This window comes from Eubalaena glacialis, chromosome 4 (genome assembly GCF_028564815.1).
Source record: "Eubalaena glacialis isolate mEubGla1 chromosome 4, mEubGla1.1.hap2.+ XY, whole genome shotgun sequence".
Classification (NCBI taxonomy): domain Eukaryota; kingdom Metazoa; phylum Chordata; class Mammalia; order Artiodactyla; family Balaenidae; genus Eubalaena; species Eubalaena glacialis.
Genome location: NC_083719.1, coordinates 124255725 through 124279778, shown reverse-complemented (window position 1 = coordinate 124279778; position 24054 = coordinate 124255725). Strand labels below are relative to the sequence as shown.

The 24054-nt window shown below is 41.7% G+C and overlaps 1 protein-coding gene across 3 annotated transcripts in view; it reads left to right on the top strand.

The window, feature by feature from the left end:
* The window catches only part of PPP2R2B (protein phosphatase 2 regulatory subunit Bbeta), a 685183-nt gene that overhangs the window by 374013 nt on the left and 287116 nt on the right, over positions 1-24054 (top strand). For all 3 annotated transcript variants that reach the window (XM_061189802.1, XM_061189801.1, XM_061189800.1), the window contains one exon: positions 19479-19672. In XM_061189802.1, the coding sequence (XP_061045785.1) occupies positions 19603-19672 (70 nt within the window). In that variant the 5' untranslated portion in view covers positions 19479-19602. The remainder of the gene's footprint in view (positions 1-19478; positions 19673-24054) is intronic.

The following is a 24054-nucleotide window of genomic DNA, read 5'->3' as shown; positions in this document are numbered from 1 at the left end:
TTGATTTTTGTATATGCTGTAAGATAAGGGTCCAGTTTCATTCTTTTGCATGTTGATATCTAGTTTCCCCAATACCATTTATTGAAGAGACTATCCTTTCCTCATTGTGTATTCTTGGCACCTTTTTCAAACATTAGTTGATCATACATGCATGGCTTTATTTCTGGACTCTCCATTCTGTTCCATTGGTTCAGTTCCTTGACTATATCTTTTAACCTTCTAATGATTTAAAAACAAATTACCAAATTTTTAAATTCTATGAGTTTTTTCTTATCCTCTATTTTTTTCCTTTTCTATGGCTTCTTGTTCTTCATTTGTAGATTTGTTCTCTTCTTAAAAAAATATTTCTGCACGTGCTAATTAGGATTTATTTATTTCTATTCCTAAAAGTATATCTGTTTCTCCAGATATGTTTTAATCTTTAATTAAATCTATAATTTAATTTTTAATATTTATCTTGATCATTTTTGCATTGTACATTTTACTGAATTGTCTAGATGATCTTCTATCACCCATTCATATGTAAGAATGAATCAACAGAACAGTTGAATGAACATGAATAGGACTGATCAGCTGGCTGGTTCCGTAGTAGACTGAACAGGCAGGGAGATAATCTTGTATTTTGGACTCTCTGTATACCAGAATGCAGAGCACTTTACTTGGAAGACCCAACACTTGCCTTCGTATCCACTCCAGACTAACTAAATTATTTTTCCAAAGGGAAGAACCTTCTATTGCATGCTCCTAGGGCGGGATAGGGAGAGGAGTTAAGCAGTGGGGCTAAAGGGCAGATGAATCTATTTTTCTCTCTATGGGTATTATTTTAACACCCCCAATCCCTCATTTTTTAGCCTTTATCCCACATCATTTGGGTGTTTCTAAGTCCTAAGCCTCTCCAGGTTTCTGCAATGTAGATGGGTACCCTTTCCGGTAGTGCCACCTCTCTCCTTCATCTGTCATTATCTTTCCATCTGCTTTTCTTCTCCCAGAAACACATGAAATCCATAGTCCACTTAATGACCCTCTTTATATTCTCTTCATTATTGTGAGGTTGTATCTGCTTTGCTCCTTTATTATCATTTTAAAGAGATCTTGGGGAAAAGAGATGATAAATGTTAAGTTCACTATTACCCTCAATTTTTCCTTTTCTGCCTGTCCTAAATCAAAGAAGACCATCACCTTCTTCAGAGACAAAGCCACCCTCTCTTAGCTGGTCTACTTCTATATCTTGGAACTTTGTTTTAAAGTAGGGAAACCATCTTCTTTGACAGTTTGAGCCTCCACTTTTCCCCAATTATTCTGAGTTTCCCTGCTTTCAGGTACTGTTAGCTCCCTGTTATGCCTTTAAATCTTGGACTATTCAGTCTTATTTGATGTGTAGGTGTATAATGTTCTGAGTAATAAAGAAGTAAATCACCAAAAAACACAGAAATGGACCAACAATTTTTTTAAACAACAAAAAGTCCAAAGATTTCTTTATAGTTTCATAAGTTCTCACAAGACACTTCAAACTGAACAGATGTTATGAGAGAAAATGATTCTGATGACTGTTTAGGTGTTCTTTTCAAAGCTTTAGGGGGATTATAGCTCTTCGTTTTTTTGACATTTAGTATGTACTTACTCGAGCAGAAATTTCCAAAGGAAAATGTAAGCGGAACTATGATGGCGTTGTTGAGTAAGAGTCAAGTCAAGCTGTGTTTGAACCCCAGGTGTGCCCCATTCTACTTGCTCTAGAATAATTAACATTGCTGAGCCTTGGTTGCCTCACTGATAAGTGCTATTAGTAATATCCCCTTTGGGACTTCCCTGGTGGGACAGTGGTTAAGAATCCGCCTGCCAATGCAGGGGACACAGGTTTGATCCCTGGTCTGGGAAGATCCCACATGCCGCAGAGCAACTAAGCCCGTGCGCCACAACTGCTGAACCTGCGCTCTAGAGCCCACGAGCCACAACTACTGAAGCCCGCGCGCCTAGAGCCCGTGCTCTGCAACAAGAGAAGCCACCGCAATGAGAAGCCCACGTACCGCAATGAAGAGTAGCCCCTGCTCACTGCAACTAGAGAAAGCCCGTGCGCAGCAACAAAGACCCAACCTAACCAAAAATAAATAAATAAATAAATAAAATTTTTAAAAAAAATCTCCTTCATGGGGTAGTCATGAGCAAGAGAGAGAGTGTGTACATAAAGAAATTAGGACAATGCCTGGCCCATCAAGTTGCACCAGACTTGATTTTGAGGTAAACAGCTTTTATAATTTCATTGCTTACCAACTTCTTTAAAATATGGGGAAAAAAAGGCCCTTCTTCATAGACTCCATGAAGATTGTGTAACTCTACTAGCCTTCGGGTTAACTCTCTAATGTTTCTCTCAGTCCCTATGCTTTTGTCTAAGCTTTTTCTATTTACTCAGCCTTCAGAGTATTACAAAACTGAGGCATGCCACCATCTAGTCAATATCATTTAGCTCCAATGAACGGACAAACAGTAATGACTCCTCCAGACTGTTTGTTTTGCTATTTTAATAATTACTTATTGTAGAATCACTGGCTAATCTATGACATGACAGGTTTTGATGTCTCCCAATTATGGGCACATTATGCAATCTGTGAATTAGAGCTCTAGTCATTTCCTGTGGTGGAGATAGACTTCGCAGCTCCTTAGTTGCCTAATACGGTCAAGTCCAAGAGCCAGGAAGATGGGGTTCTTTTGACAACATTCACATTCATTTCAAGGGAAGCATCAATATATTACAAGGTGGTGTGGAAATATGCAAATGTTGCTAAATTTGTAGGAATGAATTTATTTCAAGCGTACTAGTTAACAACTGTTTACAAACTTGGGAAAGAAAAATAGTTCTAGTCTTTCACTTAACAAACAACTCTTATTGAGCCCTGCTGTATACACAGTGCTGAAATGAACCAACAAACTGCTGATGAGACAGAGTTTTTAATTCATGTATCTATTTAACAAACTTTTATTTTGTGTGTCAGGCACTGTACTTTAGGCACTGGGAATCCAATGGTGAAAAAAAAAACAGATATGTTTCTGACCTTTGTAGTTTACTGTCTACTGGAGGAAACTGTTACTAAATGAACAGTCATAGACATAAATATAGAGCTACATTTTGGTGAGAATGATGCAGGAAAGATGCCTGGTGCTAGGAGGGTAACATAGTAGAGGGGCTGACTTTGCATTGGCAAGAATCCTTCCCTGCTGAAAGGATGACTAATCTGAAATGTGAAGGATAAGGAGACATTGACTCTGGGTGGAAGAGGAAAGAGCATTCCAGGCAAATGAAAAGGCCCTGCAGTTGGAGTGAGTGCGGTGCTTTCGGGGAATTTAAAGGACAATGTATTTTGACCTAGAGGACAAAGGCAAGCGGATGTGTGTGATAAAGCTCTAAATTCCTTCTCTTGTAATACTGCAAGCTGCCTTTTTAGCTTTGCTTTCATTCATCCCTTTATTCATTCTTTGATTCATTCAGGCATTAAACAAATGATTATTCCATGTCATTATTCTGTGGTAGGCACTGTGTTAGGTATAGATACAACAGTGAGTCGGTCCACAGACCCTGGTCCCAAAGATCTCACAGGAAAAGAGAAAAGGATGCCCAGGGATCACAGAGGAAGAGCATTCACCTTGGCCATGGATTATCAAGATGAGGATGAGAAGGAAGAGAATATTAAGCAGAAGAAAAAGTATGTACAAAGGTCCAGAGGCAAAGGAACGCTTGGCAAGGCGGGAAACCTTGAGAAGCTCATTGAGGCTTCTAGTGTAGACTGTGAGGTCCTGATTGGATGAAATGAAGGTAAAGAAGTAGGCAGTAGCTGGTCCTTAAAGGGTCCTTTAAGCTGTGTTGAGGGTCTTGGATTTTTTTCCCCCTGAGAGTCACGGGGACCCACTCAAGGACTTTAAGCAGGGCATTGGCATGATCGTATCTGTACTTTAGGATGATCATATTCATGTCAGCATGGAACATGGAAGATTGGCTAAGAAGCTACCGCAGGAACATTGCTGAGAGATGATATGGCCCAAGTTAAACTAGTGGCAGTGTAAATGGGTAGATGGGGACAGATTTTATGGCTGTCAGGAAGCTGGAATTTATAGGACTTGGCATCTGACTAAATGTAGGGTAGAGGAAAAGGTATTAAAAATGTCTTTGGTTAAAAATGGTTTTCTGGTTTGGGCAGCTAGATGGAAGTGGGCACTACTCAAAAGATAGAAAACACAGAAAAAGGAGTGAGTTTCTTAATCGGTGTGCTTCTTGATCTATAAAGTAGGCATTATTTCACTCATCTTGTAGGGTTGCCTATATTACACTAAGAACTAAATTCCTGGCACAGAGATGTCCAGCAAAGAGCAACAATTACTTCTATGTACAAAGTTACATAGAAGTAGTTAGCCATCGGTAGTGGGAGACCAAGCATATCAGAGGAGGTACTGCAGGGCTATTGAACTGGGCCTGAAATGATGAGTAACGAATCAGTAGGGCATAAACGGAAGGAGGGGTGACAGGAAACATTCTTGGCAGAGCAAGACAGGCACAGAGCTCAAAGGTCTTCAAGAAACTGGAGATGGCCCACTGTTCCTGGAGCATAGGATTTGTGGAGGAGATGGCAGACATTGAGCTAGAAATCTGGGGATTCTGGAAGCTCTGTAAACCAAACTGAAGAGTCTGTCACCCCTAGGCCAGCATTTGCCAAAATTTTTCTGCAGAATATATATTTTCTATAGAATGTTAATATGGAAAATTCTGGTTTAAACAAAATTAACTTTATTGCAGGACTTCTCAGAGCTTTTTAATTGACATTACAAATCTCCAACAGAGGGATCTATCATTTTATTTTTTCTCAAATTCCGTACCTCTTTTCCTGGAACACTGATTAGCACCTCAAAAAACACTAATGGTTCTGTGTCATTGGGTTTAGAAAACTCTTTTCCAGGCAATGGGGAACCATGCAAGGATTTAAAGCAAGAAAGAAAGGACCAGATCTATCAGTTATAAAGGTCGTGCTCACTTAGTGAGGAGGATGGACGGGGAGGGAACTGAAAGCTTGATGGCCTTAAGAGTTGAAATGAAAGAATAAAACCTCAAATTCACATATGTCAAAGAGGGGGCAGTGGTGGACGGGATACATATGTGCAGTAGCGTGAGCGCACTCGTGTGTGTGTGTGTGTGTGTGTGTGTTTTGATAATATATTGGACACTCAATGCAAATGCTGCTTGTAGCTTGTAGACACTAAGGAAAGGCTTTATCAAAAACTATGAAATTCTTTATCAATGTGATAAATTATTATTTCAAGGGTCTTATCTATTTGTGATGCCTTTTGATCCTCCTATCATCCTATTAGAGACTTTTAAAATCAGTTTCCCCAACCAAGTACCAGAAAAGTTAAGAGACTTGCACAGAGCTCCAGAGTCGGGGAAAGGCAGACTTGGCCTTAGCTCTTCTAACTTCAAGTCCAGGGCTCTTTTCATTCTATCATTTTCCCTCTAAGCTAAGACTTGAGCTGGAATTTGAAGGATACTTAGGATTTTCCTAGGTTGAACAAATAAGCAGAATCCTTTTAGCTAGGAGGAAAAAGTAGAAGAAAGGACACAGAGATAGATATATGCATGACATGGCCAATAGTCTAGGAAGCGTCCATGAGTCCTCCCAGCCTTCAAGGCAGGGCCAGCTCCATGGTGCAGTGACATGTCCAGTATATGTTACTCCTATGCCTGTGCTTGCATTAAAGCTCTGCTGTCAGTCTTAAAATTCCCAATACTAAGAACAAAGGGCCCCATGTTTTCATTTTGGATTGAGCCCCACAAATTATGTAGCTACCCCTCGATCAAGTGTGTCATTTGTCCATTTTACATTTTGAAGCTGTTCTCGCTCAGCTGAATACCTCTAAATTCTTACATTGTGGTTAATCTACACTTGATTAGTCTCTTATGGACACATAAGTTTTAGCATTTATCTTTGCAGTTGAGGTGTGAGTTGCTTCACAGTACCTAAAAAGGCTAGTGCTAAGCACACACCAGGCAGGTAATGCATGATTGATGTTGAATGAATCTATGCCTCCATCATGAGCCCACTGACATGAACAGTTTCACAGTTACTTGTAATGGAACCATGTCTTTGGGTTAGCTTAAAAAAAAAAAAAAAAAAAAAGGAGGTACGGGGGCAAGAAGCACATCTGCCAAAACAATTCAAGAATGAGAATTGGAAAAGTGAATAAACCTGGCGTCCATGTGGACATCAGAGCACATAATAATGACAGTCTGCAGTGCCTCATAACAACAGCTAACATTGTTTAGGTGTGTATTATGTGCCATGGACTGTTTTATAATATTTTATATATATCAACTCATTTAATGTTTACAACAACCCTTTGAAGAAGATACTATTATTGGTATTTTGCAAATGAAATTGAATCACAGGGGGATTAAGTAAGTTTCTCAACATCATACTGCTAGGAAACATCGGAGCCAAGATTTGAACTCAAGCTGTCTGGTTCTCAAAAGTCCTGCCTTCAACCATTCTCCTCTTATACTTTAGGGACCCATCTTATATAGAAGTCTCACATCTGGCCTTACCTCAGTACTATTAAGAGCTATGTATGTGTTAGCTATTATTAGTCTCCCTATAAAAATATAGGTGGGAGGTAGTGACAGTGTAATTTTAAACTTGCATTCAACTTGGGGCCTCTCTTTCGTCCTAGGTCTTTTTTTTCCCCCCCTTCTTTTTCTGTCCATGAAACAGATGTGATGAGTCAGCATTTGGGAGCAAGAAGTGCTCTAAACTATGTTTTCTTCTGGGGAGAGAATTCAAAACCTTTATTAAATTCTCAAAAGGATCTGTGACCCCCAACACATTAAAGTCACTGCTCCAAGGCCTTATGATACTTTTCAGATGTAAATGCATAAACTTTTGTTATCATACTTTGTTCATCCTTGTAGTGCTGCAGATGCCAGATGGAAATTACAGAGGTCTCTATTTGAGGGATGTTTAATGTAATTATTTTCACTCTGTATTTATTCCATAAATATTTATGGAGTTTTAAAATATACTCAGACTTGCCTATAAGTTCAAGGTCCATCGAGCTCTTGAATTCAGCTTCTAGAATTTCTTCCTCTAGTATAGTGATGGCCAGGGTGTTATCCTTGTTTGCGCAGCACTTTGTATTTATGAAAATGTTTTCCCACGTGCTGAGCTAAGTTCACTATGTGATATGTCCTCTGGCTTCCAAAGGTGCCAATACTTAGAAATTTCCTTCCAAAGAAGGAGAAAGAGGCAGAATGTGGTGGTGTAGGAAGAAGATGATTGACGCTGATTCTCAGTGAGCATAAAGGCTGTCTTCCCAGACCTCTGCAGCCTTGGCTCAGCGGGGGATGATGCAGGCCCTTCTGTAGCTCTGCCCTGGCCCACCTCAGAGCAGAAAAATGGAGATGAGGAAGATGAAGAGGATCAAGGAGCTTGCTTATTTCAGTCTTACCCAGGGTTGGCCCCTGGGACTTTTTTTTTTCCTTCCAGTTTCATTGAGATATGATTGACATACAGCACTGTATAAGTTTAAGGTGTACAGCACTGTATAAGTTTAAGGTGTACAGCACAATGATTTGACTTACATACGTCATGGAATGATTTTCCCAATAAGTTTAGTGCACATATGCCATCTCATACATATACAAAATTAAAGAAATAGAAAAAAAATGTTTTGCGTATGATGGGGACTCTAAGGATTTACTCTTAACAACCTTTATATATAATGTACAGCAGGGTTAATTATATTGATCAGGTTGTACATTACATCTCTAGTACTTATTTATGTTATAAATGGGAATTTATACTTTTTGACTACCTTCATCCGATTCCCTCTCCCCCTACCTCTTGCCTCTGGTAACCACAAATCTGATATTTTTCCATAAGTTTCTCTGTATGTTTGGTTTCTTTTTTTTTTAATTTTTATTTTATTTTGGCTGCATTGGGTCTTCATTGCTGCGCGCGGGCTTTCTCTAGTTGCGGCGAGCGGGGGCTACTCTTCATTGCGGTGTGCGGGCTTCTCATTATGGTGGCTTCTCTTGTTACGGAGCACAGGCTCTAGGAGCGTGGGCTTCAGTAGTTGTGGCACGCGGGCTCAGTAGTTGTGGCTCGCGGGCTCTAGAGCTCAGGCTCAGTAGTTGTGGCACACGGGTCTAGTTGCTCCACGGCATGTGGGATCTTCCCGGACCAGGGCTCGACCCGTGTCCCCTGCACTGGCAGGTGGATTCTTAAGCACTGTGCCACCAAGCAAACCCAGTATGCTTGGTTTCTTGTTTTTGAAGTATAATTGACCTACAACACTATGTTACTTCCTGTTACACAGCATAGTGATTTTTTTCTATATGTTTCAAAATGATCACCACCATAATCTAGTTATGATCTGTCACTATACAAAGATATTACTTAGTTATTGACTATATTCTCCACACTGTACATTTCATACCCACGACTCTTTTATTTTGCAGCTGAAGTTTGTACCTCTTTAATCTCCCTCACCTATTCCTTTCCTCCCCCTAGCCCCCTCTCCTCTGGTAACTACCTGTTTGTTCTCTGTATCTATAACTCTTTTCTGTTTTGTTTGTTTATTTGTTTTGTTTTTTTAGATTCCACGTAGGAGTGAAATCATACAGTATTTGTCTTTCTTTGTCTGACTTATTTCACTAAACATAATATCCTCTGGGTCTATCCATGTTGTTGCAGATGGCAAGATTTCATTGTTTTTATGGCTAATATTCCATTTTATACACACACACACACACACACACACACACACACACACACACCATATCTTTATCTATTCATCTGTTGAGGGGCACTTGGGGTGGTTTCCGTATCTTGGCTATTGTATGTAATGCTGCAGTGAACACAGAGGTGCATATATCTTTTCTAATTAGTGTTTTAGTTTTCCTTGGGTAAATATCCAGGAGTGAAATTGCTGGATCATATGGTAGTCCTATTTTTAATTTTTTTGATGAATCTCCACACTGTTTTCCATAGTGGTTGCAGCAATTTACATTCCCACCAACAATACATGAGGGTTCCCTTTTCTCCATATCCCTGTGACTTTTAAAAGAGAGTAGTAATTTCTCCCCTTGATATTGCCCTTAAAGTACTGGGGAGTTAAGTCAACTTAATTGTCTAAGAACTTTCTATTTACCCTCTTAAAAAAAAGTAGTAACCGTATGTGCCAGGCACTCTACTAGGGCCAGATATACTGCAGAGAATGAAAACACCCCTGTCTCCCTGAATATTATGTCCTCGTGTAATAGTTAAAGCCAAAAAATATACTGTCAGGTAGCAACACAGGGGCTGGGGTTGCTGGTAGGGAGGGGTGCTATTTTACCTTATATAGGGTGGTCAAGAAAGACATCTCAGAAATGTTGATTATGGAGCGACAGCTGAATGAGGTGAAGCTCTGAGCTATGCTGCTGACTGAAGGAAGGCCTCAGGCCAGTGGGAACAGCAGATGCAGAGGTTCCGGGGTGGGAGTTTTCTTCCTGGTGTGTTTGGCAGACAATAAGGATGCCACTGTGTCTATGTGTGGGGTGGAGGGAAGGAGGTTGAGACAAGAGTTGGTGATGCTGTAGGTGAGAAGTGAAAAAAAAAAAAAAAATAGAGCTATAGCAAGGGCCAAACCTTGCCAGCATTTTAAAAGAGTTTTACTCTGAATGTGTAGGAAGCCAATAAAGGGCTTGGAGCAAAAAAGTGACATGACGTGATTTGCATTTAAAAAGCCCATTCTGCCTGCTGCACAGAAACTATTCTGTAGGGGGGCAAAGGAGGGATCGCATACTCCTTAGAGTCTATTGAAACTATCATGATGAGATGCGTTGGTAGTTGGAGCGTGGTAGTAGCCGTGGAAGTGGTGAGGGGTGGTTGGATTCTGGATGCATTTTGAAGTTAGAGCTGGCAGGATTTGCTGATGGGCTGGAAGGATGTAGGGAGTGAGAGAGGAGTCGAGGAACAGGAGGTGGAGCAGGTCTGGCGGGGGCGCCATTAGGGATTGAGCTGCCTGGTGGATAGCAGGGAAATACCAGATCAGCTGTTGGTGTTATTAGCCTGGGGGTCAGTGGAGAGGTTTGTGCTCAGTATTCATTTAGGAGGTTTTTTTTTTTTTATTTAACATCTTTATTGGAGTATAACTGCTTTACAATGGTGTGTTAGTTTCTGCTGTATAACAAAGTGAATCAGCTGTACGTATACATATATCCCCATATCCCCTCCCTCTTGCGTCTCCCTCCCACCCTCCCTATCCCACCCCTCTAGGTGGTCACAAAGCACCGAGCTGATCTCCCTGTGCTATGTGGCTGCTTCCCACTAGCTATCTATTTTACATTTGGTAGTGTGTATATGTCCATGCCACTCTCTCACTTCGTCCCAGCTTACCCTTCCCCCTCCCCGTGTCCTCAAGTCCATTCTCTATGTCTGCGTCTTTATTCCTGTCTTGCCCCTGGGTTCTTCAGAACCATTGTTCTTTTTTTAGATTCCATATATATGTGTTAGCATACGGTATTTGTTTTCCTCTTTCTGACTTACTTCACTCTGTATGACAGACTCTAGGTCCATCCACCTCACTACAAATAACTCAATTTCGTTTCTTTTTATGACTGAGTAATATTCCATTGTATATATGTGCCACATCTTCTTTATCCTTTCATCTGTCGAAGGACACTTAGGTTGCTTCCATGTCCTGGCTATTGTAAATAGAGCTGCAATGAACATTGTGGTACATGACTCTTTTTGAATTATGGTTTTCTCAGGGTATATGCCCAGTAGTGGGATAGAGAAATCTGAGAACTTTGAACTCTAGGGTGCTTGTAGAGGTCAAGGCAAGCAGTGAGGAGGAACGGCAGATGAGCTTGAGAAGGAGTGTGCATTGAGGTAACAGGAGAATCAAGAGAGGGTGGTACCTGGGAATCAGTGAAGAAAGTGTGTTTAGGAAGGAGGGAGCGCTCAACTATACACACAAAACTGTTTTGCATGCAAGTGTTAAAGGCAGTGGTGCATCTAATTCAATAAGTCTTCAGAAATCACGCCACTGATCATGTGACCACACATTTCTACTCTCTGATACAATCTAAAAGACTGTAATAGTTTTCAGCCAGATTCCTATAACTGTACCTTTAAATTTCTCCACCTTTAGTGGCTGTAATAAGAGTCCAGATACCCAGCTGTGAAAATTCCTTTTTTAGTAGTGGCATCTGGTTATTTGGCTTCTTCTACTGGCTGGCATTGAAGCCATAGGTGTTGAACTAAACAGTTGGCTTATTAGGGCCGTAAGTATACAGTGACTGAATTACATCTTTCTTGCTATCTGGTATGTATTGTTATGTAGTATCATCTTAACACTTTTAGAGTCTTGATCTTTTATCATTTTATTAATTCAGCTTACTAGTTTTAGGGGGAAATGCAGATTGGGTTCAAATTTACTATTACATATATATGTACACCTGTGGGTATGTCTATATATTTTTTCATATTCAGTTTGTATTACTTTAAATAGTTGTGAGGTTCATCAGATTAAAGTTGCTTGGTTTGGTTTTAGTATTACTGTCTAATTCAAGTCCTTGACAGATGAAAATTTTCCTTTGGAAGAATATGATAAAACTCATTTTGTGAGTGGAATAACACTTTTGGAATAGTTCCTCTATACTTGTGCTTTAGCCACTAGGCATGTGCGGTTATTGAGCCCTAAAAATGTGCCTTTTCTGAGAGGCGCTGTCAAGTGCAAAATGCACACCAGATTTCAAAAACTTGGCATTAAAAACAAAAGTGTACATATATCGTTAATCATTCTATATTCTATATATGTTGAAATCAATTTTTGACATATTGGATTAAATAAAATATTTTCATTTTGGTTTCAAAAAATTTAAACATCATTAAAATTAATTTTATCTGTTTCTTTTCAGTTGTTAATGTGGCAACTTGAAAAATTTACAAACACAAATGTGTCTTGCATTGTGTTACTTTTGGATAGAGCTGTTCTGTGCATTTGATAGCATACACATTTACATCAGTGTCTCTCAATTTTCAGGTGTGCACAAAATGATTTTTGACCTTTTCAATACAAAGTTTCATCTAAAAAGTATTTCATAACATTCAAAAAAACCTTTAAAACATTTTCTTACTACAAAAATGATACATGGGGACTTCCCTGGTGGTCCAGTGGTTAAGACTCCCCTGCTTCCACTGCAGGGGGCATGGGTTCAGTCCCTGGCTGGGGAACTAAGATCCCACATGCTGGGCTGTGCAGCCAAAAAAAAAAAAAAAAAAAGATCTAAATTTTCTTTGACAAGAATATGAACCACAAGGAAAACCACTGTTAAGTATTTTCATATATTCCTTTTGACATACACACATTTTTTTGACCAAAAAAGGGGACCAGTCAGTATACATTGTTTTTTTGACTTTTTTAAACAACATGACATGAATATCTGTACTTGTCATTACATGCATTTAAGTTTTTCTGCACTAATATTAACCTGAAGGATATATCATACTCCTAGAGGTAATAATGGTTTATGACAGCAGAGATTTTTTAATCTTTAATAACAGCTTTATTGAAACACTCTTTTTTTTCTCTTCCAGTTTTATTGACATACAATTGACATACAGCATTGTATAAGTTTCAGGTATCCAGCATGACTTGATGTACATCATGAAATGATTATCACAGTAAGTTTAGTGAGCATCCATCATCTCATATAGATACAAAATTTAAAAAAAAACAGGAAATAAATTTTCCTTGTAATGAGAACTCTTATGATTAACTCTTTTTAACAACTTTCATATATAACATGCAACAGTGTTAATTATGTTTATCGTATTGTACTTTACATCTCTAGTACTTGTTTATCTTATAACTGGAAGTTTGTACCTTTTGAAACATCTTTCTAAAGTATTCAATTCAGTGGGTTTTAGTATATTCAGAGTTGTGCGGCTATTGCCCTTAAGTAATTTTAGAATATTTTCATTATTCCAAAAGGAAATCCCAAACCCATAAGTAGTCACTCTTATTCCCCCACCTCAGCCCCTGGCAACTAATCTACTTTGTCTCTATGTATTTGCCCATTCTGAACATTTCATATAAACGGAGTCATACAATACATGGTCTTTTGTGACTGGCTTCTTTTGCTTAGTATAATGTTTTCAAGGTCCATCCATGTTGTAACATGTATCAGTACTTCATTACAATTTATAGCTGAGTAATAATTATTTATATAGATATATCACATTTTATTCATCCATTTATCAGTTGATAAATATTTGGGTTGTTTCCGCTTTGGGGATATTATGAATAATGCTGCTTAGAATATTCATCTACAAGTTTTTGTGTGAATATGCGTTTTCAGTTCTCTTGGGTGTTTACCTAGAAGTGGAATTGTTGGGTCATATGGCAACTCTGTTTAACATTTTGAGGAACTGCCAAACTATTTGTGGTTGCACCATTATACAATCCCACAAGCAGTGTGAGGGTTCCAATTTCGCCACCTCCTCACCAACACAATAGGAGTGATTTTCAACTGAGAGGCTATTCATTTCTAAGAAGTACAGATCAGACTCTAGTGGTGGGTGGTTTGGAAAAAGACCTCTAAGTTTCTGTTGTGACCTTGATCCACCCAACAGACACACATGCACACACACACACACACACACACACAGAGCCAGGCTCCTATTTTTTTGACTGTGGATATATTATTTCTCTCTACTAGCCTTAGTAAAATAGAGATAATTTACCTCATAGGGGCTGTTGTTAGAATTAAATGAGATAATGCTAGTGAAACCTTTTGCATAGTGCCTAGTACATAATAGATGCTCGATAAGCATTAGCTATTAATATTATATCAGTGGCTCAATAATTTTCGTCGGATCTAGGAGCCTTGCAGGGGCCATCACTCACAGATCCACTGTGGCCATTTCATAACCAGCCTGAAGGGGATCAAACAAATGTATCAGATTTCCTCTGAAGGCTGTGGGAATGTTTTATGGTAAAGGTAGGATTTTTAAGAGTTATTTAAATTATGGCCAAAGTTTGATCAGATGGTGGAATGTTCTGGAATTTGACACAGCTTGGGAGACTTAGTATCGAGGAATTGAAAGGAACTTTGCACAGGTAACACATATAAGTAGAAAGCTATATCAGCAATTAATGTATTTCTACTGTTGGAGCGGTAAATGTTTAACAATCAGCTCTCCCACCCCCCAGCCCCACCCCCCCAAAAAAGCCAAAGCCCTGATTTATATAGGTTTTTTTTTTTACTTCTATGATATAAATAACCCACCATGGCAGATTTCAGATTTTAAGCTACCAACATGATGTCACTCAAAGCAGAGCTGGAAAAAAGATGTGTGTAATCGACAGAATCAGCTCTCAACAGCCAGCACATACCAGCTCCAGCATACCACTGTTTCTTTTCATAAATTGCTGGACTTGGATAATTGAGGGAATGTTGTACTCAGTGAAATCCACTAAGTATCCAGAATCTAGAATTAATACAACATTTTGAAGGCAAGATGTTTTGTTTTCTTCTCCTAGGTTAAATGCCATGTTAAAGGCTCACTCATGTGGTATTTATTACACGTATTGTAACATGCACAATAAAGAATTGCAAACCTTGCTAGAAACTCAAAAGGTCATCCTCTGGGCAGTCAATGCAAACCACCTCAGAGAGACAGTTGTGCATTTGGGGCTGAATGATCCTAGAGAGGGATTCCATAGGATTCCATGATAGACAAACATGATTAGGTCTGCACTTACATAATGTGAAAATCAAGAAAGGATAATCCTAATTCCTTCCACTTGCACAGGACTTCGTGGCTTATAAAAGGCTTTCTGCAAGATGGTAAAATCTCTTATATCCAGTGCCTAGTGCTCGTTAAGACAGATTGCTAGGTGGTAAACTCAGGTTTCTAGGTCACTTGTGTTCACATGACTGACTTGTAGTGCATCTCTCCAGTTCTCTGCCAGTGGAGACCTCAGGAGCCACTACCAGGAGGCCAAAGCGACATTTTAGTGAGGTCTGGCTATGGGCCAAGCCTATATTCAGCACTTTCTTTACAATGTCTCTGAAGCCACTCAATAACTCTGTGAAGTAGTTCCTATTATTTTCTTCCAATGTTGCAAATACAGAGGCTAGAGATGTTAAATTACTTGCCAAAGGTCATGAAATTCATAAATGCCTGAGCTGGGACAAAAAATCAGGACTGTCTGACACCTAAAGCCTATATTAAGAATCTCTGGACTGGCTTAGGTCAAAGGTTTTAATAAAATTGTAGATATTTAATGTGCTAATTGGACAGCATGACCTGCAAGTAGTTTCCAATGTAGGCAGGGCTAACTTAACTGGGCTAGGGGTATGTGAGAGCATTGGGGGAACATAATAAAGGTGATGAAAAAAAGAATGTGTTCCCGTGCTGTCATGCTCGATCGTGTAACTTAAGAAGGCTGTGTATTTGTAATTGCCCTTTTCCGTGTAAAGCACAGGCCTGAATTAGGCCAGCCTTTCAGAGCATCCTCTGCTGCCCCTTTTGTAGCCTGTGGCCCCCTTTCCATAAATTGTAAATTAGATACTAAGTTCCATGATGGCAGAGACGACTGTACATCTTCAGCACTGATGTTGCTGAATCTTTAGTCCTATCCCAGTGGCTGACATGGTAGGTACTTAAATATTTGTTCCATAGTACTGATGGTGATGATAGCAAATACTCAACAAGTGATTGCAGTATATTCTTTCCAAGTGTTATCTCATTTAATCCTCATAATAACTCCATTAACTTTTTTTTCTCCCTAATTTATAGATAAAAAAAAAAACATGGCTTGGGAGATCTTGTAACTTGCTCAAGGACATAATAATAAGTGACAGAAAATCAGCTTTGCTTGATATCAGAGTCTTGACACTTAACATTATGCTCTGGTCTGTTAATTTATAATGTATTTGTTGTATCTCTAAGAAAGCTCATATTACTAAAATCAGATGATAGAATTTCAGTTCTGTGAAGAAAGGGACTCTGTTTTAACTGTATCCCAGCACCTACAATAATTCTTGTCATATATTAAGTGCTCAGTAAATATTTTTGGTGCATATGCATGCAGGAATGGGTAGGACAGTTATTTCAATAGGAATAGGAGTTACAAGCTAGAAATTTACTGGCTTACAACACACTTTGTTGTTGGGTTTGGGCGGGCAAGAATTTAAATAAAGGTAGAGCTTTAAAACCTAAATATCACTGAACAAATTCAGTAATTTACTCATTCATCTACGAAATATTTATCTCCATTCAGTAAATATAATTGAGCATCTACTAAGTGCCAGACTCTTAATCACAGAGATATAGTGGAATGGTTGACAATTATAAGTAAACAAATATTACAAAAGGCAAATGTTCCATGAAGAAGGAAAAAAAAGATGTTAAGACAAAATACCAGGGGCAGGGACTATGGGGAGGCCAGGGAATGCCTCAGTGAAGTAGGGATAGTTCAGCTGTGATGCTGAAGAATGCCAGGAACACGAGGAAGGGGCATAGGGAATGAATGGCATGTGCAAATGCCAAAAGCTTTTGGAAAGAACTTGGCACATTGGAGGAACAGAAAGAAGGTCAGAGCCTCTTCTTAGAAATGGTCTGTGTAGTCCTCTTACAACTACAGGATTGCACAGGGCTTCCTTCACTCCCTGACCTCCTTTACTGCACATCGTTGTGTTAAGGAACAAAGCCAACAGCTGTATTTTTCTTGGTTTTGGTTGGAGGGGATGGTTCCCCACTGCCCATAGCAGAAAAGAGTGGTTCACAAAATAGAAACCTTGGAATCTACTTAATCTACTTAATGGAGAGCCATCTAATTTGCCTTCTCACAACTTGTGTCTTAGGAAAATATTGCCTATAGTGTTGAATAAAATAAATGCAGGAAGAATTTTGTAGGAAACAGGAAAGGGAAAATTTAGTAAACCCAGAGGCTTGATCTCTGGAGGGGACACTTCTCCCATTGCTTACAGTGGAAAATTCCGCAAGCACAGCCTGGCTAACGAGACTGGGCCTTCCTGATTCATCTTGCAACTGTGTTCCAATCTAGCCCACGTTCTAGAAAGATATGGGTGAGAATATCCCAAATACTACTCCAAGGTCTCCAGTGGCAACGTAAGGTCATTTCAACTCAAAGCAAGATGTCTTCTCGCCGCTTTAAGATGAACTTAGCTTTTCTCCCCTTTCCCCTCCACCCCCCCTTATGCCTACCTGCAAGAGAAGCTGGACTATGTAACTACAGGTGAGCTGACCTCTGGAGCCTTGGTGATGGATATAGCTCACCATGTGAAGAACCAGCCATGGCAACTGGAGCTGAAGTGGATTAAATCAATTTGCACCAGTCTTCATCTGTTCCTGGAATTCCATATGTGAATTTGGCACAAATCGTCAAACAAGTAGGAAAGACTTAACCAACAGATGAGAATAAAATGGAATCTACTGTAAGATGAACTTCCCCGCCCCAAATTATATCAAAGAATATTTCTCCTCTCTTCTCCCAGAGATATGCGGTTGCTTTCTGGAGATGAGGACAATGCCAGTTTCCACCTGCCAGAAGCATCTGTTCTTCATGGAAATCTAATGGCAATTCCCAACCTCAGTTAAGGACTTGTTTTCCCTTTTTTTTTTTTTTTTGACTTCAAATACTTTCTAAATTGTGTTAGCTGAAGCATTGTATGTACATAATTAACTCACAGGTCCCTCTGGGCTCATCCAGCTAAACTGGTGGAGCTTAACTGAGCAAAACATTCGCGGATGTCTCTCCCGAGGTCTCTCCCTGCAGTGACACCCACTGAAACGAATGCCTTCTGCAAGGGGAAATCGGGGGCATTTCTTTTCCAAACTGGCTTTCTAGTGATTTGGGTTGCTTCAGAAATGATTGTAGTTGTTTCATAACAATAACGATCTCATTTTCTTTCAAATATGGAATTTGCGATTTGCGATTCGGGAAAAATTGGGGTTGCGGTGGGATTCTGTATTTTCCTCCTAGTTGAAGTAGGAAGATAGGCCTCTTTTTGGTATTCACTGGATCTTTGAAATTCCCTCAGGGAAGCAGTGGCGCTCTGCTGGCACAGGGCTCCAAGGCGCAGGGCTCCACTGTACCTTTCACGTGGAGAGCAAATGTCAGCGGTTCCTACAGTGCTGTGTCTTCACAAGCAAACCCCGCAGGGGGGCCTGGAGCTGTTTGTCCAAAACTAAGTGCAAAAGGCTAGGGAACATGGACTTTTTCAGACTGACTATGTTGACAAGATTCATAACTCAGCCCTCTTCCTCCCTCTGCCAGTGTAGACGCAGACGCCTACAGGTAGAAGAGGTTTTAGACTCTGTTTGAAAGGGAGAAGTCAGGTGTGATCCGCAGAAAAGTTCTGGCCCCAGCTCCCCGATCTATTCCTAGCGCAGAGAGGGCTTAAGCTAGGCTATGAGCGTTCTCTCCTCTCTGTGTGAGGCTTCGATCCCCAGGCCTCGCCCTTGAACTTCATCCAGAGACCACATGCATTATGGAAGGGTGAGCAAAAGGGACCGGGATGTAGACTTGCTGCCTACCCAAGGGAACCTACTTCTCTTTGCGATCCTGAAGCACAGGTGTCCGGAGAAAGGCAGCGAGCTAGGGACTCTGGGTGCTGGAGTAAACGCCGCCCTGAGCTGCGTGGCGCTAGGGGGAGGGAGGTTGGAAGAGCGCGTCTACGCTTTTCACGTCAACCTGCAAGCTAGCTGCTCGCTGCCCAGGTGCGGGTTCGCGGCTGCGTGCACCCCACTGCAGCAGAGAGCAGCCGCAGCCTCGGCCTCGGCCACCACCGCTGCTGGGGAAGAGTCCTGGGGCTGCTGACGCGGTTGGGAGGAGCCTCGGCTTTAATGCACCAGCCGCCTCCAGCCTCCTCCTGCAGCAGCAGCAGCGGCAGCTGCGAGTGCGCGCGTGTGGGTGTGAGGGTGAGTGCGCTGGCGCCGGCTGCAGCGCCCTGCCCGGCTCCCCGCCGGCTGCCGAGCCCCCGCCAGCTCGAGCCGCCCTCCCGTGGGACCAGCACCCTCATCCGGGCCGGGCCCGCCTGAATCCTGCCCCTGCCATCTCGCCACTGCAGCTCGGGTCCAGAAAGGCACCATTTTGTCGCGGCTGCCCGCTCTCCCAGGGGGAGGAGGGATCTCTTTTGCATTTCGGAGCAGCTGCCAACGAGGGGAACCTGTTGGGCATCTCCCCAGCCCCGCTTGTGCGCGCCTCCGGGGCGGCGGGCGGGCTCAGACCCCTCGGGGCACGGCGCATCTTGGCACCCGGAGGCAGCGGAGGCAGGCGCAGCATCCTCGCCGGGCATTGGAGCTGGAGTGAGCGCACCGCGGGAGGAGCCGCCGCAGCCTCGGAGATCCCGGGCGGAGGAGGTGACAGCTCCATTGCCGGGTTTTTATTTTTTTTCTCTCTCCGCCTCCCCGTCTCCTCCTCAGGCTCGGACCATGGTGCAGTCCCACTGGCTCCCCTGCCCCCCTCTCCTGTGAGACTGGCTGCGGGGAGGGATCATGGATACTTGTCTGCCGGCTTCTGGTTCCCACGCAAGTAAGCCTGCTGTCAATGGAGGAGGACATTGATACCCGCAAAATCAACAACAGTTTCCTGCGCGACCACAGCTATGCGACCGAAGGTAACGCCAGCCCCGCCGCATTCCGCCGCTGGGGAAGGGCGCAAGTTGCGGATCGCTGAGCTCCGCGGGCAGCCGGGCGAGTAGCGGCGGAGACTCCTCCGGGCCCCGGGGCTGGGGCGGGGGCTCGGCTCGCAGGGGCAGCTGCCGGTGCGCCCCACATCCATCCGGGCTCCGCGAGGCGAGCCGGGCGTTCAGCAGCAGGTGGACCCGGCGCCCACGGGAGTTAAAATGGCCCTCAGGGATGAGGTTTTTCAGGGTGGGGCTCCCGGCTGGAAAAATGACCCCCCCAAAGGCAGATGACCCCCTCCCCGAATATGTATGCAGGGGTCGGGGTGAGGGGAGAGATAAGAAGGAAGGGGGCCCGAGAGGACCGTGGGTCCTCCCCTCCCTGAGCGGAATGATGTGTCTCTCAGTGGCTGCAAGGGTGGGCATGGTTTCATTTCCTGCCCGTTCATCTCTCCGGCCGGGTTACCTGCTTAGACAATCAAAAGCCCAAAAGGCCCGTTGAAAAAGGGCGAACCCCGCTCCCCTTGGAAGTGCATTAGCAAGATATAAAAAGGTGGCTGGGGAAACAGTGCTGGGGCGGCGAGCGAATGAGTGTGACACGTGGGGCGAGCAATGCGATCAGTGGGGCCTTTAAAAATCACCATTATGAATTCTGCAGCAGTAGTTTCTGCTGAATCAACAGCCAGCAGAAAGCAAGAGGGTTCAGTAAGCTGAGCTTTGCCAAGAGGTGAAATTGTCGTGTCTCTCTCTCTCTCTCTCTCTCTCCCTCCCCTCACCACCCCCCAGCTTGTTCTGACATTAGCCTGAGTGAGGTGCAGGCAGGAAAGGAAAGTCAGCAGGTGGAATCTCATTTGCCTTTTGTGTGGGAATAGAGAGAGGAGGCTTTTTTTTTTTTTTCAAATACCAAAACTTTTGCATTTTTGCTTTCATTTTCTACCTGTCAGCCTTCATCCTTAACCACTCCTATAAAGTGTTGCATTGTCACATTGTGATATCCACATGAGAAAATATGTGTGGAAGTGCTTTAGGAAAATGTAGCAAGGCATGTTAATTTAAGATTCTTCTCTTCATTATTCTTGGGTGCTAAAATTTCTATAATATTTAATCAAATCAAGACTATTAGAGAAATGTGATGGGCGTGGTGGTAGTAAGAGTTCAAGTTCTGAGAGATAAAAAGACACACAATTTGGGGGTAAAGGTGGCATCTTCTATAAACATCCCTGGAAGTCTTAGATAGAAAGAATGCCCAGAGCTATTGAAAATACATGCTTCGTTCATCATCATTATTGGAGAGCATCACACCTAATGCGTCCATGGCGCTAGACAGATCAAGCAGAGCTTTATGAGCTCTGGCCTTCAGGAGCTTAGAAGTGGCTTTTAAGATGTTCAGCAGCCTGTCCCTGCCCCATACCAAGCACCATACTTGCTGATTCTTTTTACTTGCCTGGTGACAACGTGGTGGTAAGATGTTCTTCCCCATTCTTAGTGCTTTGTCACTGACTCACCAGGTAGAATATGATCAGCTCTGGGTCAGAGCATATCATCGAAAAGAGAAGTTGGCTTTCCGGTCTATTGTCTTTGGGGGCACACCTTTTTTTTTTCTATTTGAGACAACAAAGATAGAGGGCTGCCTTATGTTTTCTTCTGTATTGCATTGTGCCTCCATGTGCAGGCAAAGGAAACTTACTGACCTGGGAAGATGGGGAAATTGAGGCCATGTGCGTAGCACTGTCATCTGTAGAATGAAGAAATGAGTTAAACATGGCATTCCTTATCGCTTTCAGGGCCCTAGATACTACCTAATCTTTGTTCCTATTTGATGACATTTTTGTAAACTCTGGTTCTGAATAAAATATCTGGGTTCATATAGTCTGAAATGAGGCATGAGTTTATAGCAAAGCACTTTCTAAAATTTTTCCAGATCAGCCTCTTGGATCCCTCCCCCCACCCCCCAACTGCCACCACATTGAAAATTTAAACAAACCTTTATTTCACAGTATGCTTCCAGGTTTCTTTACCTGATCTTAGTGAAGGTCTGGGAAGGAAAAAAAAAAAAAAAATGGAACTTAGACAATGTAAATTGCCTTTTTACATGCAATCCCTAATTGCATTTTAGGGAACATTGACCTGGCCAGAGGGGGAAGTGTCCTTCTTCTGATGATGAATACCTTCAAAGTGCTAGTACACCTTGAAGGAACCCCACTAGATCAAAATATTCTTTGTTAAAATCGTCTTCACTGGGGGCTTGTCACAAAGTTCTCTTCCCTTTAGTAACTTAAACCCACCTTCTGGGGAATTAATTTCTGGGTCCTTCTATAGACTTTGCTTTTCTTTTTGCCTCCTTTGATATTTCTGCATTTTCCTCCCTTGCCCAGATATGGCAGATTTTTTTTTTTCTGCAAAATCTCCTTCACATTTATCTCTGAATTTTTCTTCCCTTTGCTCAGATCATTCCACACTGCAGTATTCTATTTAAAGCTGGAAGGTTTTTGCTGTGTAGTTAGTGTGAAGGACTCTAAGCTCAATTTGCATTGTAAGTGGTATCTGCAGGCAAGTTCATCCGGGTAAGAGCAATGCAAATGCTAAAGGACACTTTTTCCCAAGCTCCTCCCTCTCTCTCTCTGATGGGAATAGAATGCATGACGTGCATTTATTAAAAACATTTCTTATAACTTTTCTTTTATTCTGAGTATTAAGTTACCACCCTCCCCTACCTTTTCCTCCCTTTCTTAAAGTTACTACCTTTGGGTATCTTCTCTTTTCCAAGCCCTGTACTGAGGTTTCTGTAAGTAGCATTTTAATATGTCCATCCCCTGCTAAGTGGATCTTGTTATTTCCATTTTCAAATAAGAAAACTGAGCAACTGAGGCCCAGGGATGATACTAATTTGTCAAGGTCACACAGTCAGGGGAAAAGCTTGTCTTCAAACTCAAGACTGGCTGACATGCTCTTCTACTAGGAAATTCTGCACTGCTTCATTTTTCTTTAACTATTAGTTCCTGTTATGGGGAAGATCACAATGGTTTATCTTTGTGTGTAAACGGTGTTCCCATCTGAGGAAAAATTCTTTGCAGGGATCATTTGAAAGTGTGTGTTTGGGTTTAATACCTGAGGAAAAGCATCAGTAGGGTTGGCTTTCTATATTTTTAGACTTGTTAGAACCAACTAAAACCCCCTCTCCATTAGAGCAGTCTGAGAGTTTTCTAGATTAATCTTTCTACCCTCATATGGGGCACAGTCAGAATAAATATTCTACGTAGGTGGACTTTACAGGAATGGCAATCTGGTTAGAAGAGGAAGTCAGAGAACTTATTGTTTAAAAATAACTATTCTGCTCTCAGTTTCCTTAGCTTTACAATGGGAATAACATTAGAACCTATGCCACAGGAAAAAAGAATATCTAATGCAGGAAAAACACTCAACACAGTGCCTAATACAAAGCCAGTCCTCGATAAATGCCCTCAATACATTATAGCCATTGTTAGTATTACTTAAACTGCATTTGCATTGCAAGCACCCTGGTTTTCCTTGGATTGTTGTTTATTTGGGATGATCTTGAGGGAAGGGCTAGTGGAAATGGGAGAGAAGTCCCTGAGACCCACCACAGTCTCTTCTTAACTCAGCCACTAGCCATGAATCTTGCCACTTGGCAATCTGCCTTAATGTACTTGCTGGTTATATTCTGGCAGTGAGTAAGTTCCATCTTCTCTTAGAGGCCTTAAAAAACCCATACTGCTTGTACATATTAAAAGAAGAACAAATTCACTTAGTCCATGTATTGTTATTATATTAATATGATATTATTATTATGTAACTATTGATTCCTTCTGCCTTTAATTCCTTCAACAACTATTAACTAACTTTCTGTGGGGGTGATCCTGCATGCTCCGGTACAGACATTGTGTCTGTTCTCATGGAGCTTTTGGGCTGGTGGAGAAAGTAGACATTAAACAAATGATTTTGCAAAAAAAAATACATAGCTACCAATTGTGACAAGCGATATTCAGGAAAAGCACAAGACGCCTTGAGATTATGTGTAAGGCAGAAAGGCGAATCTAATTTAGACTGGGGGTTCAGTGACTGCCTCTCAGACAGAGTTGAAGCTGAAAACCAAAGGATGAGTCAGGAATTAACAAGCGCTGAAGACATTTCAGGTAGAAGGGGCAATAGGTCCAAAGCACAGAGATATAAAATAGTCTGACAGATTCGAAGAATGAGAAGATGCCTAGGGTTGAGTGTAGGGAACAACAAGAAGAGTGACAAAAACGAGACTGGAACCTACAGTTTACTTTGGAATGGACCAAAACCAAGAAAAATTAATACTAGGAGAGAAGGATGGATAAATGGATAGATAGATGATAAAGCAAGTATAAAAT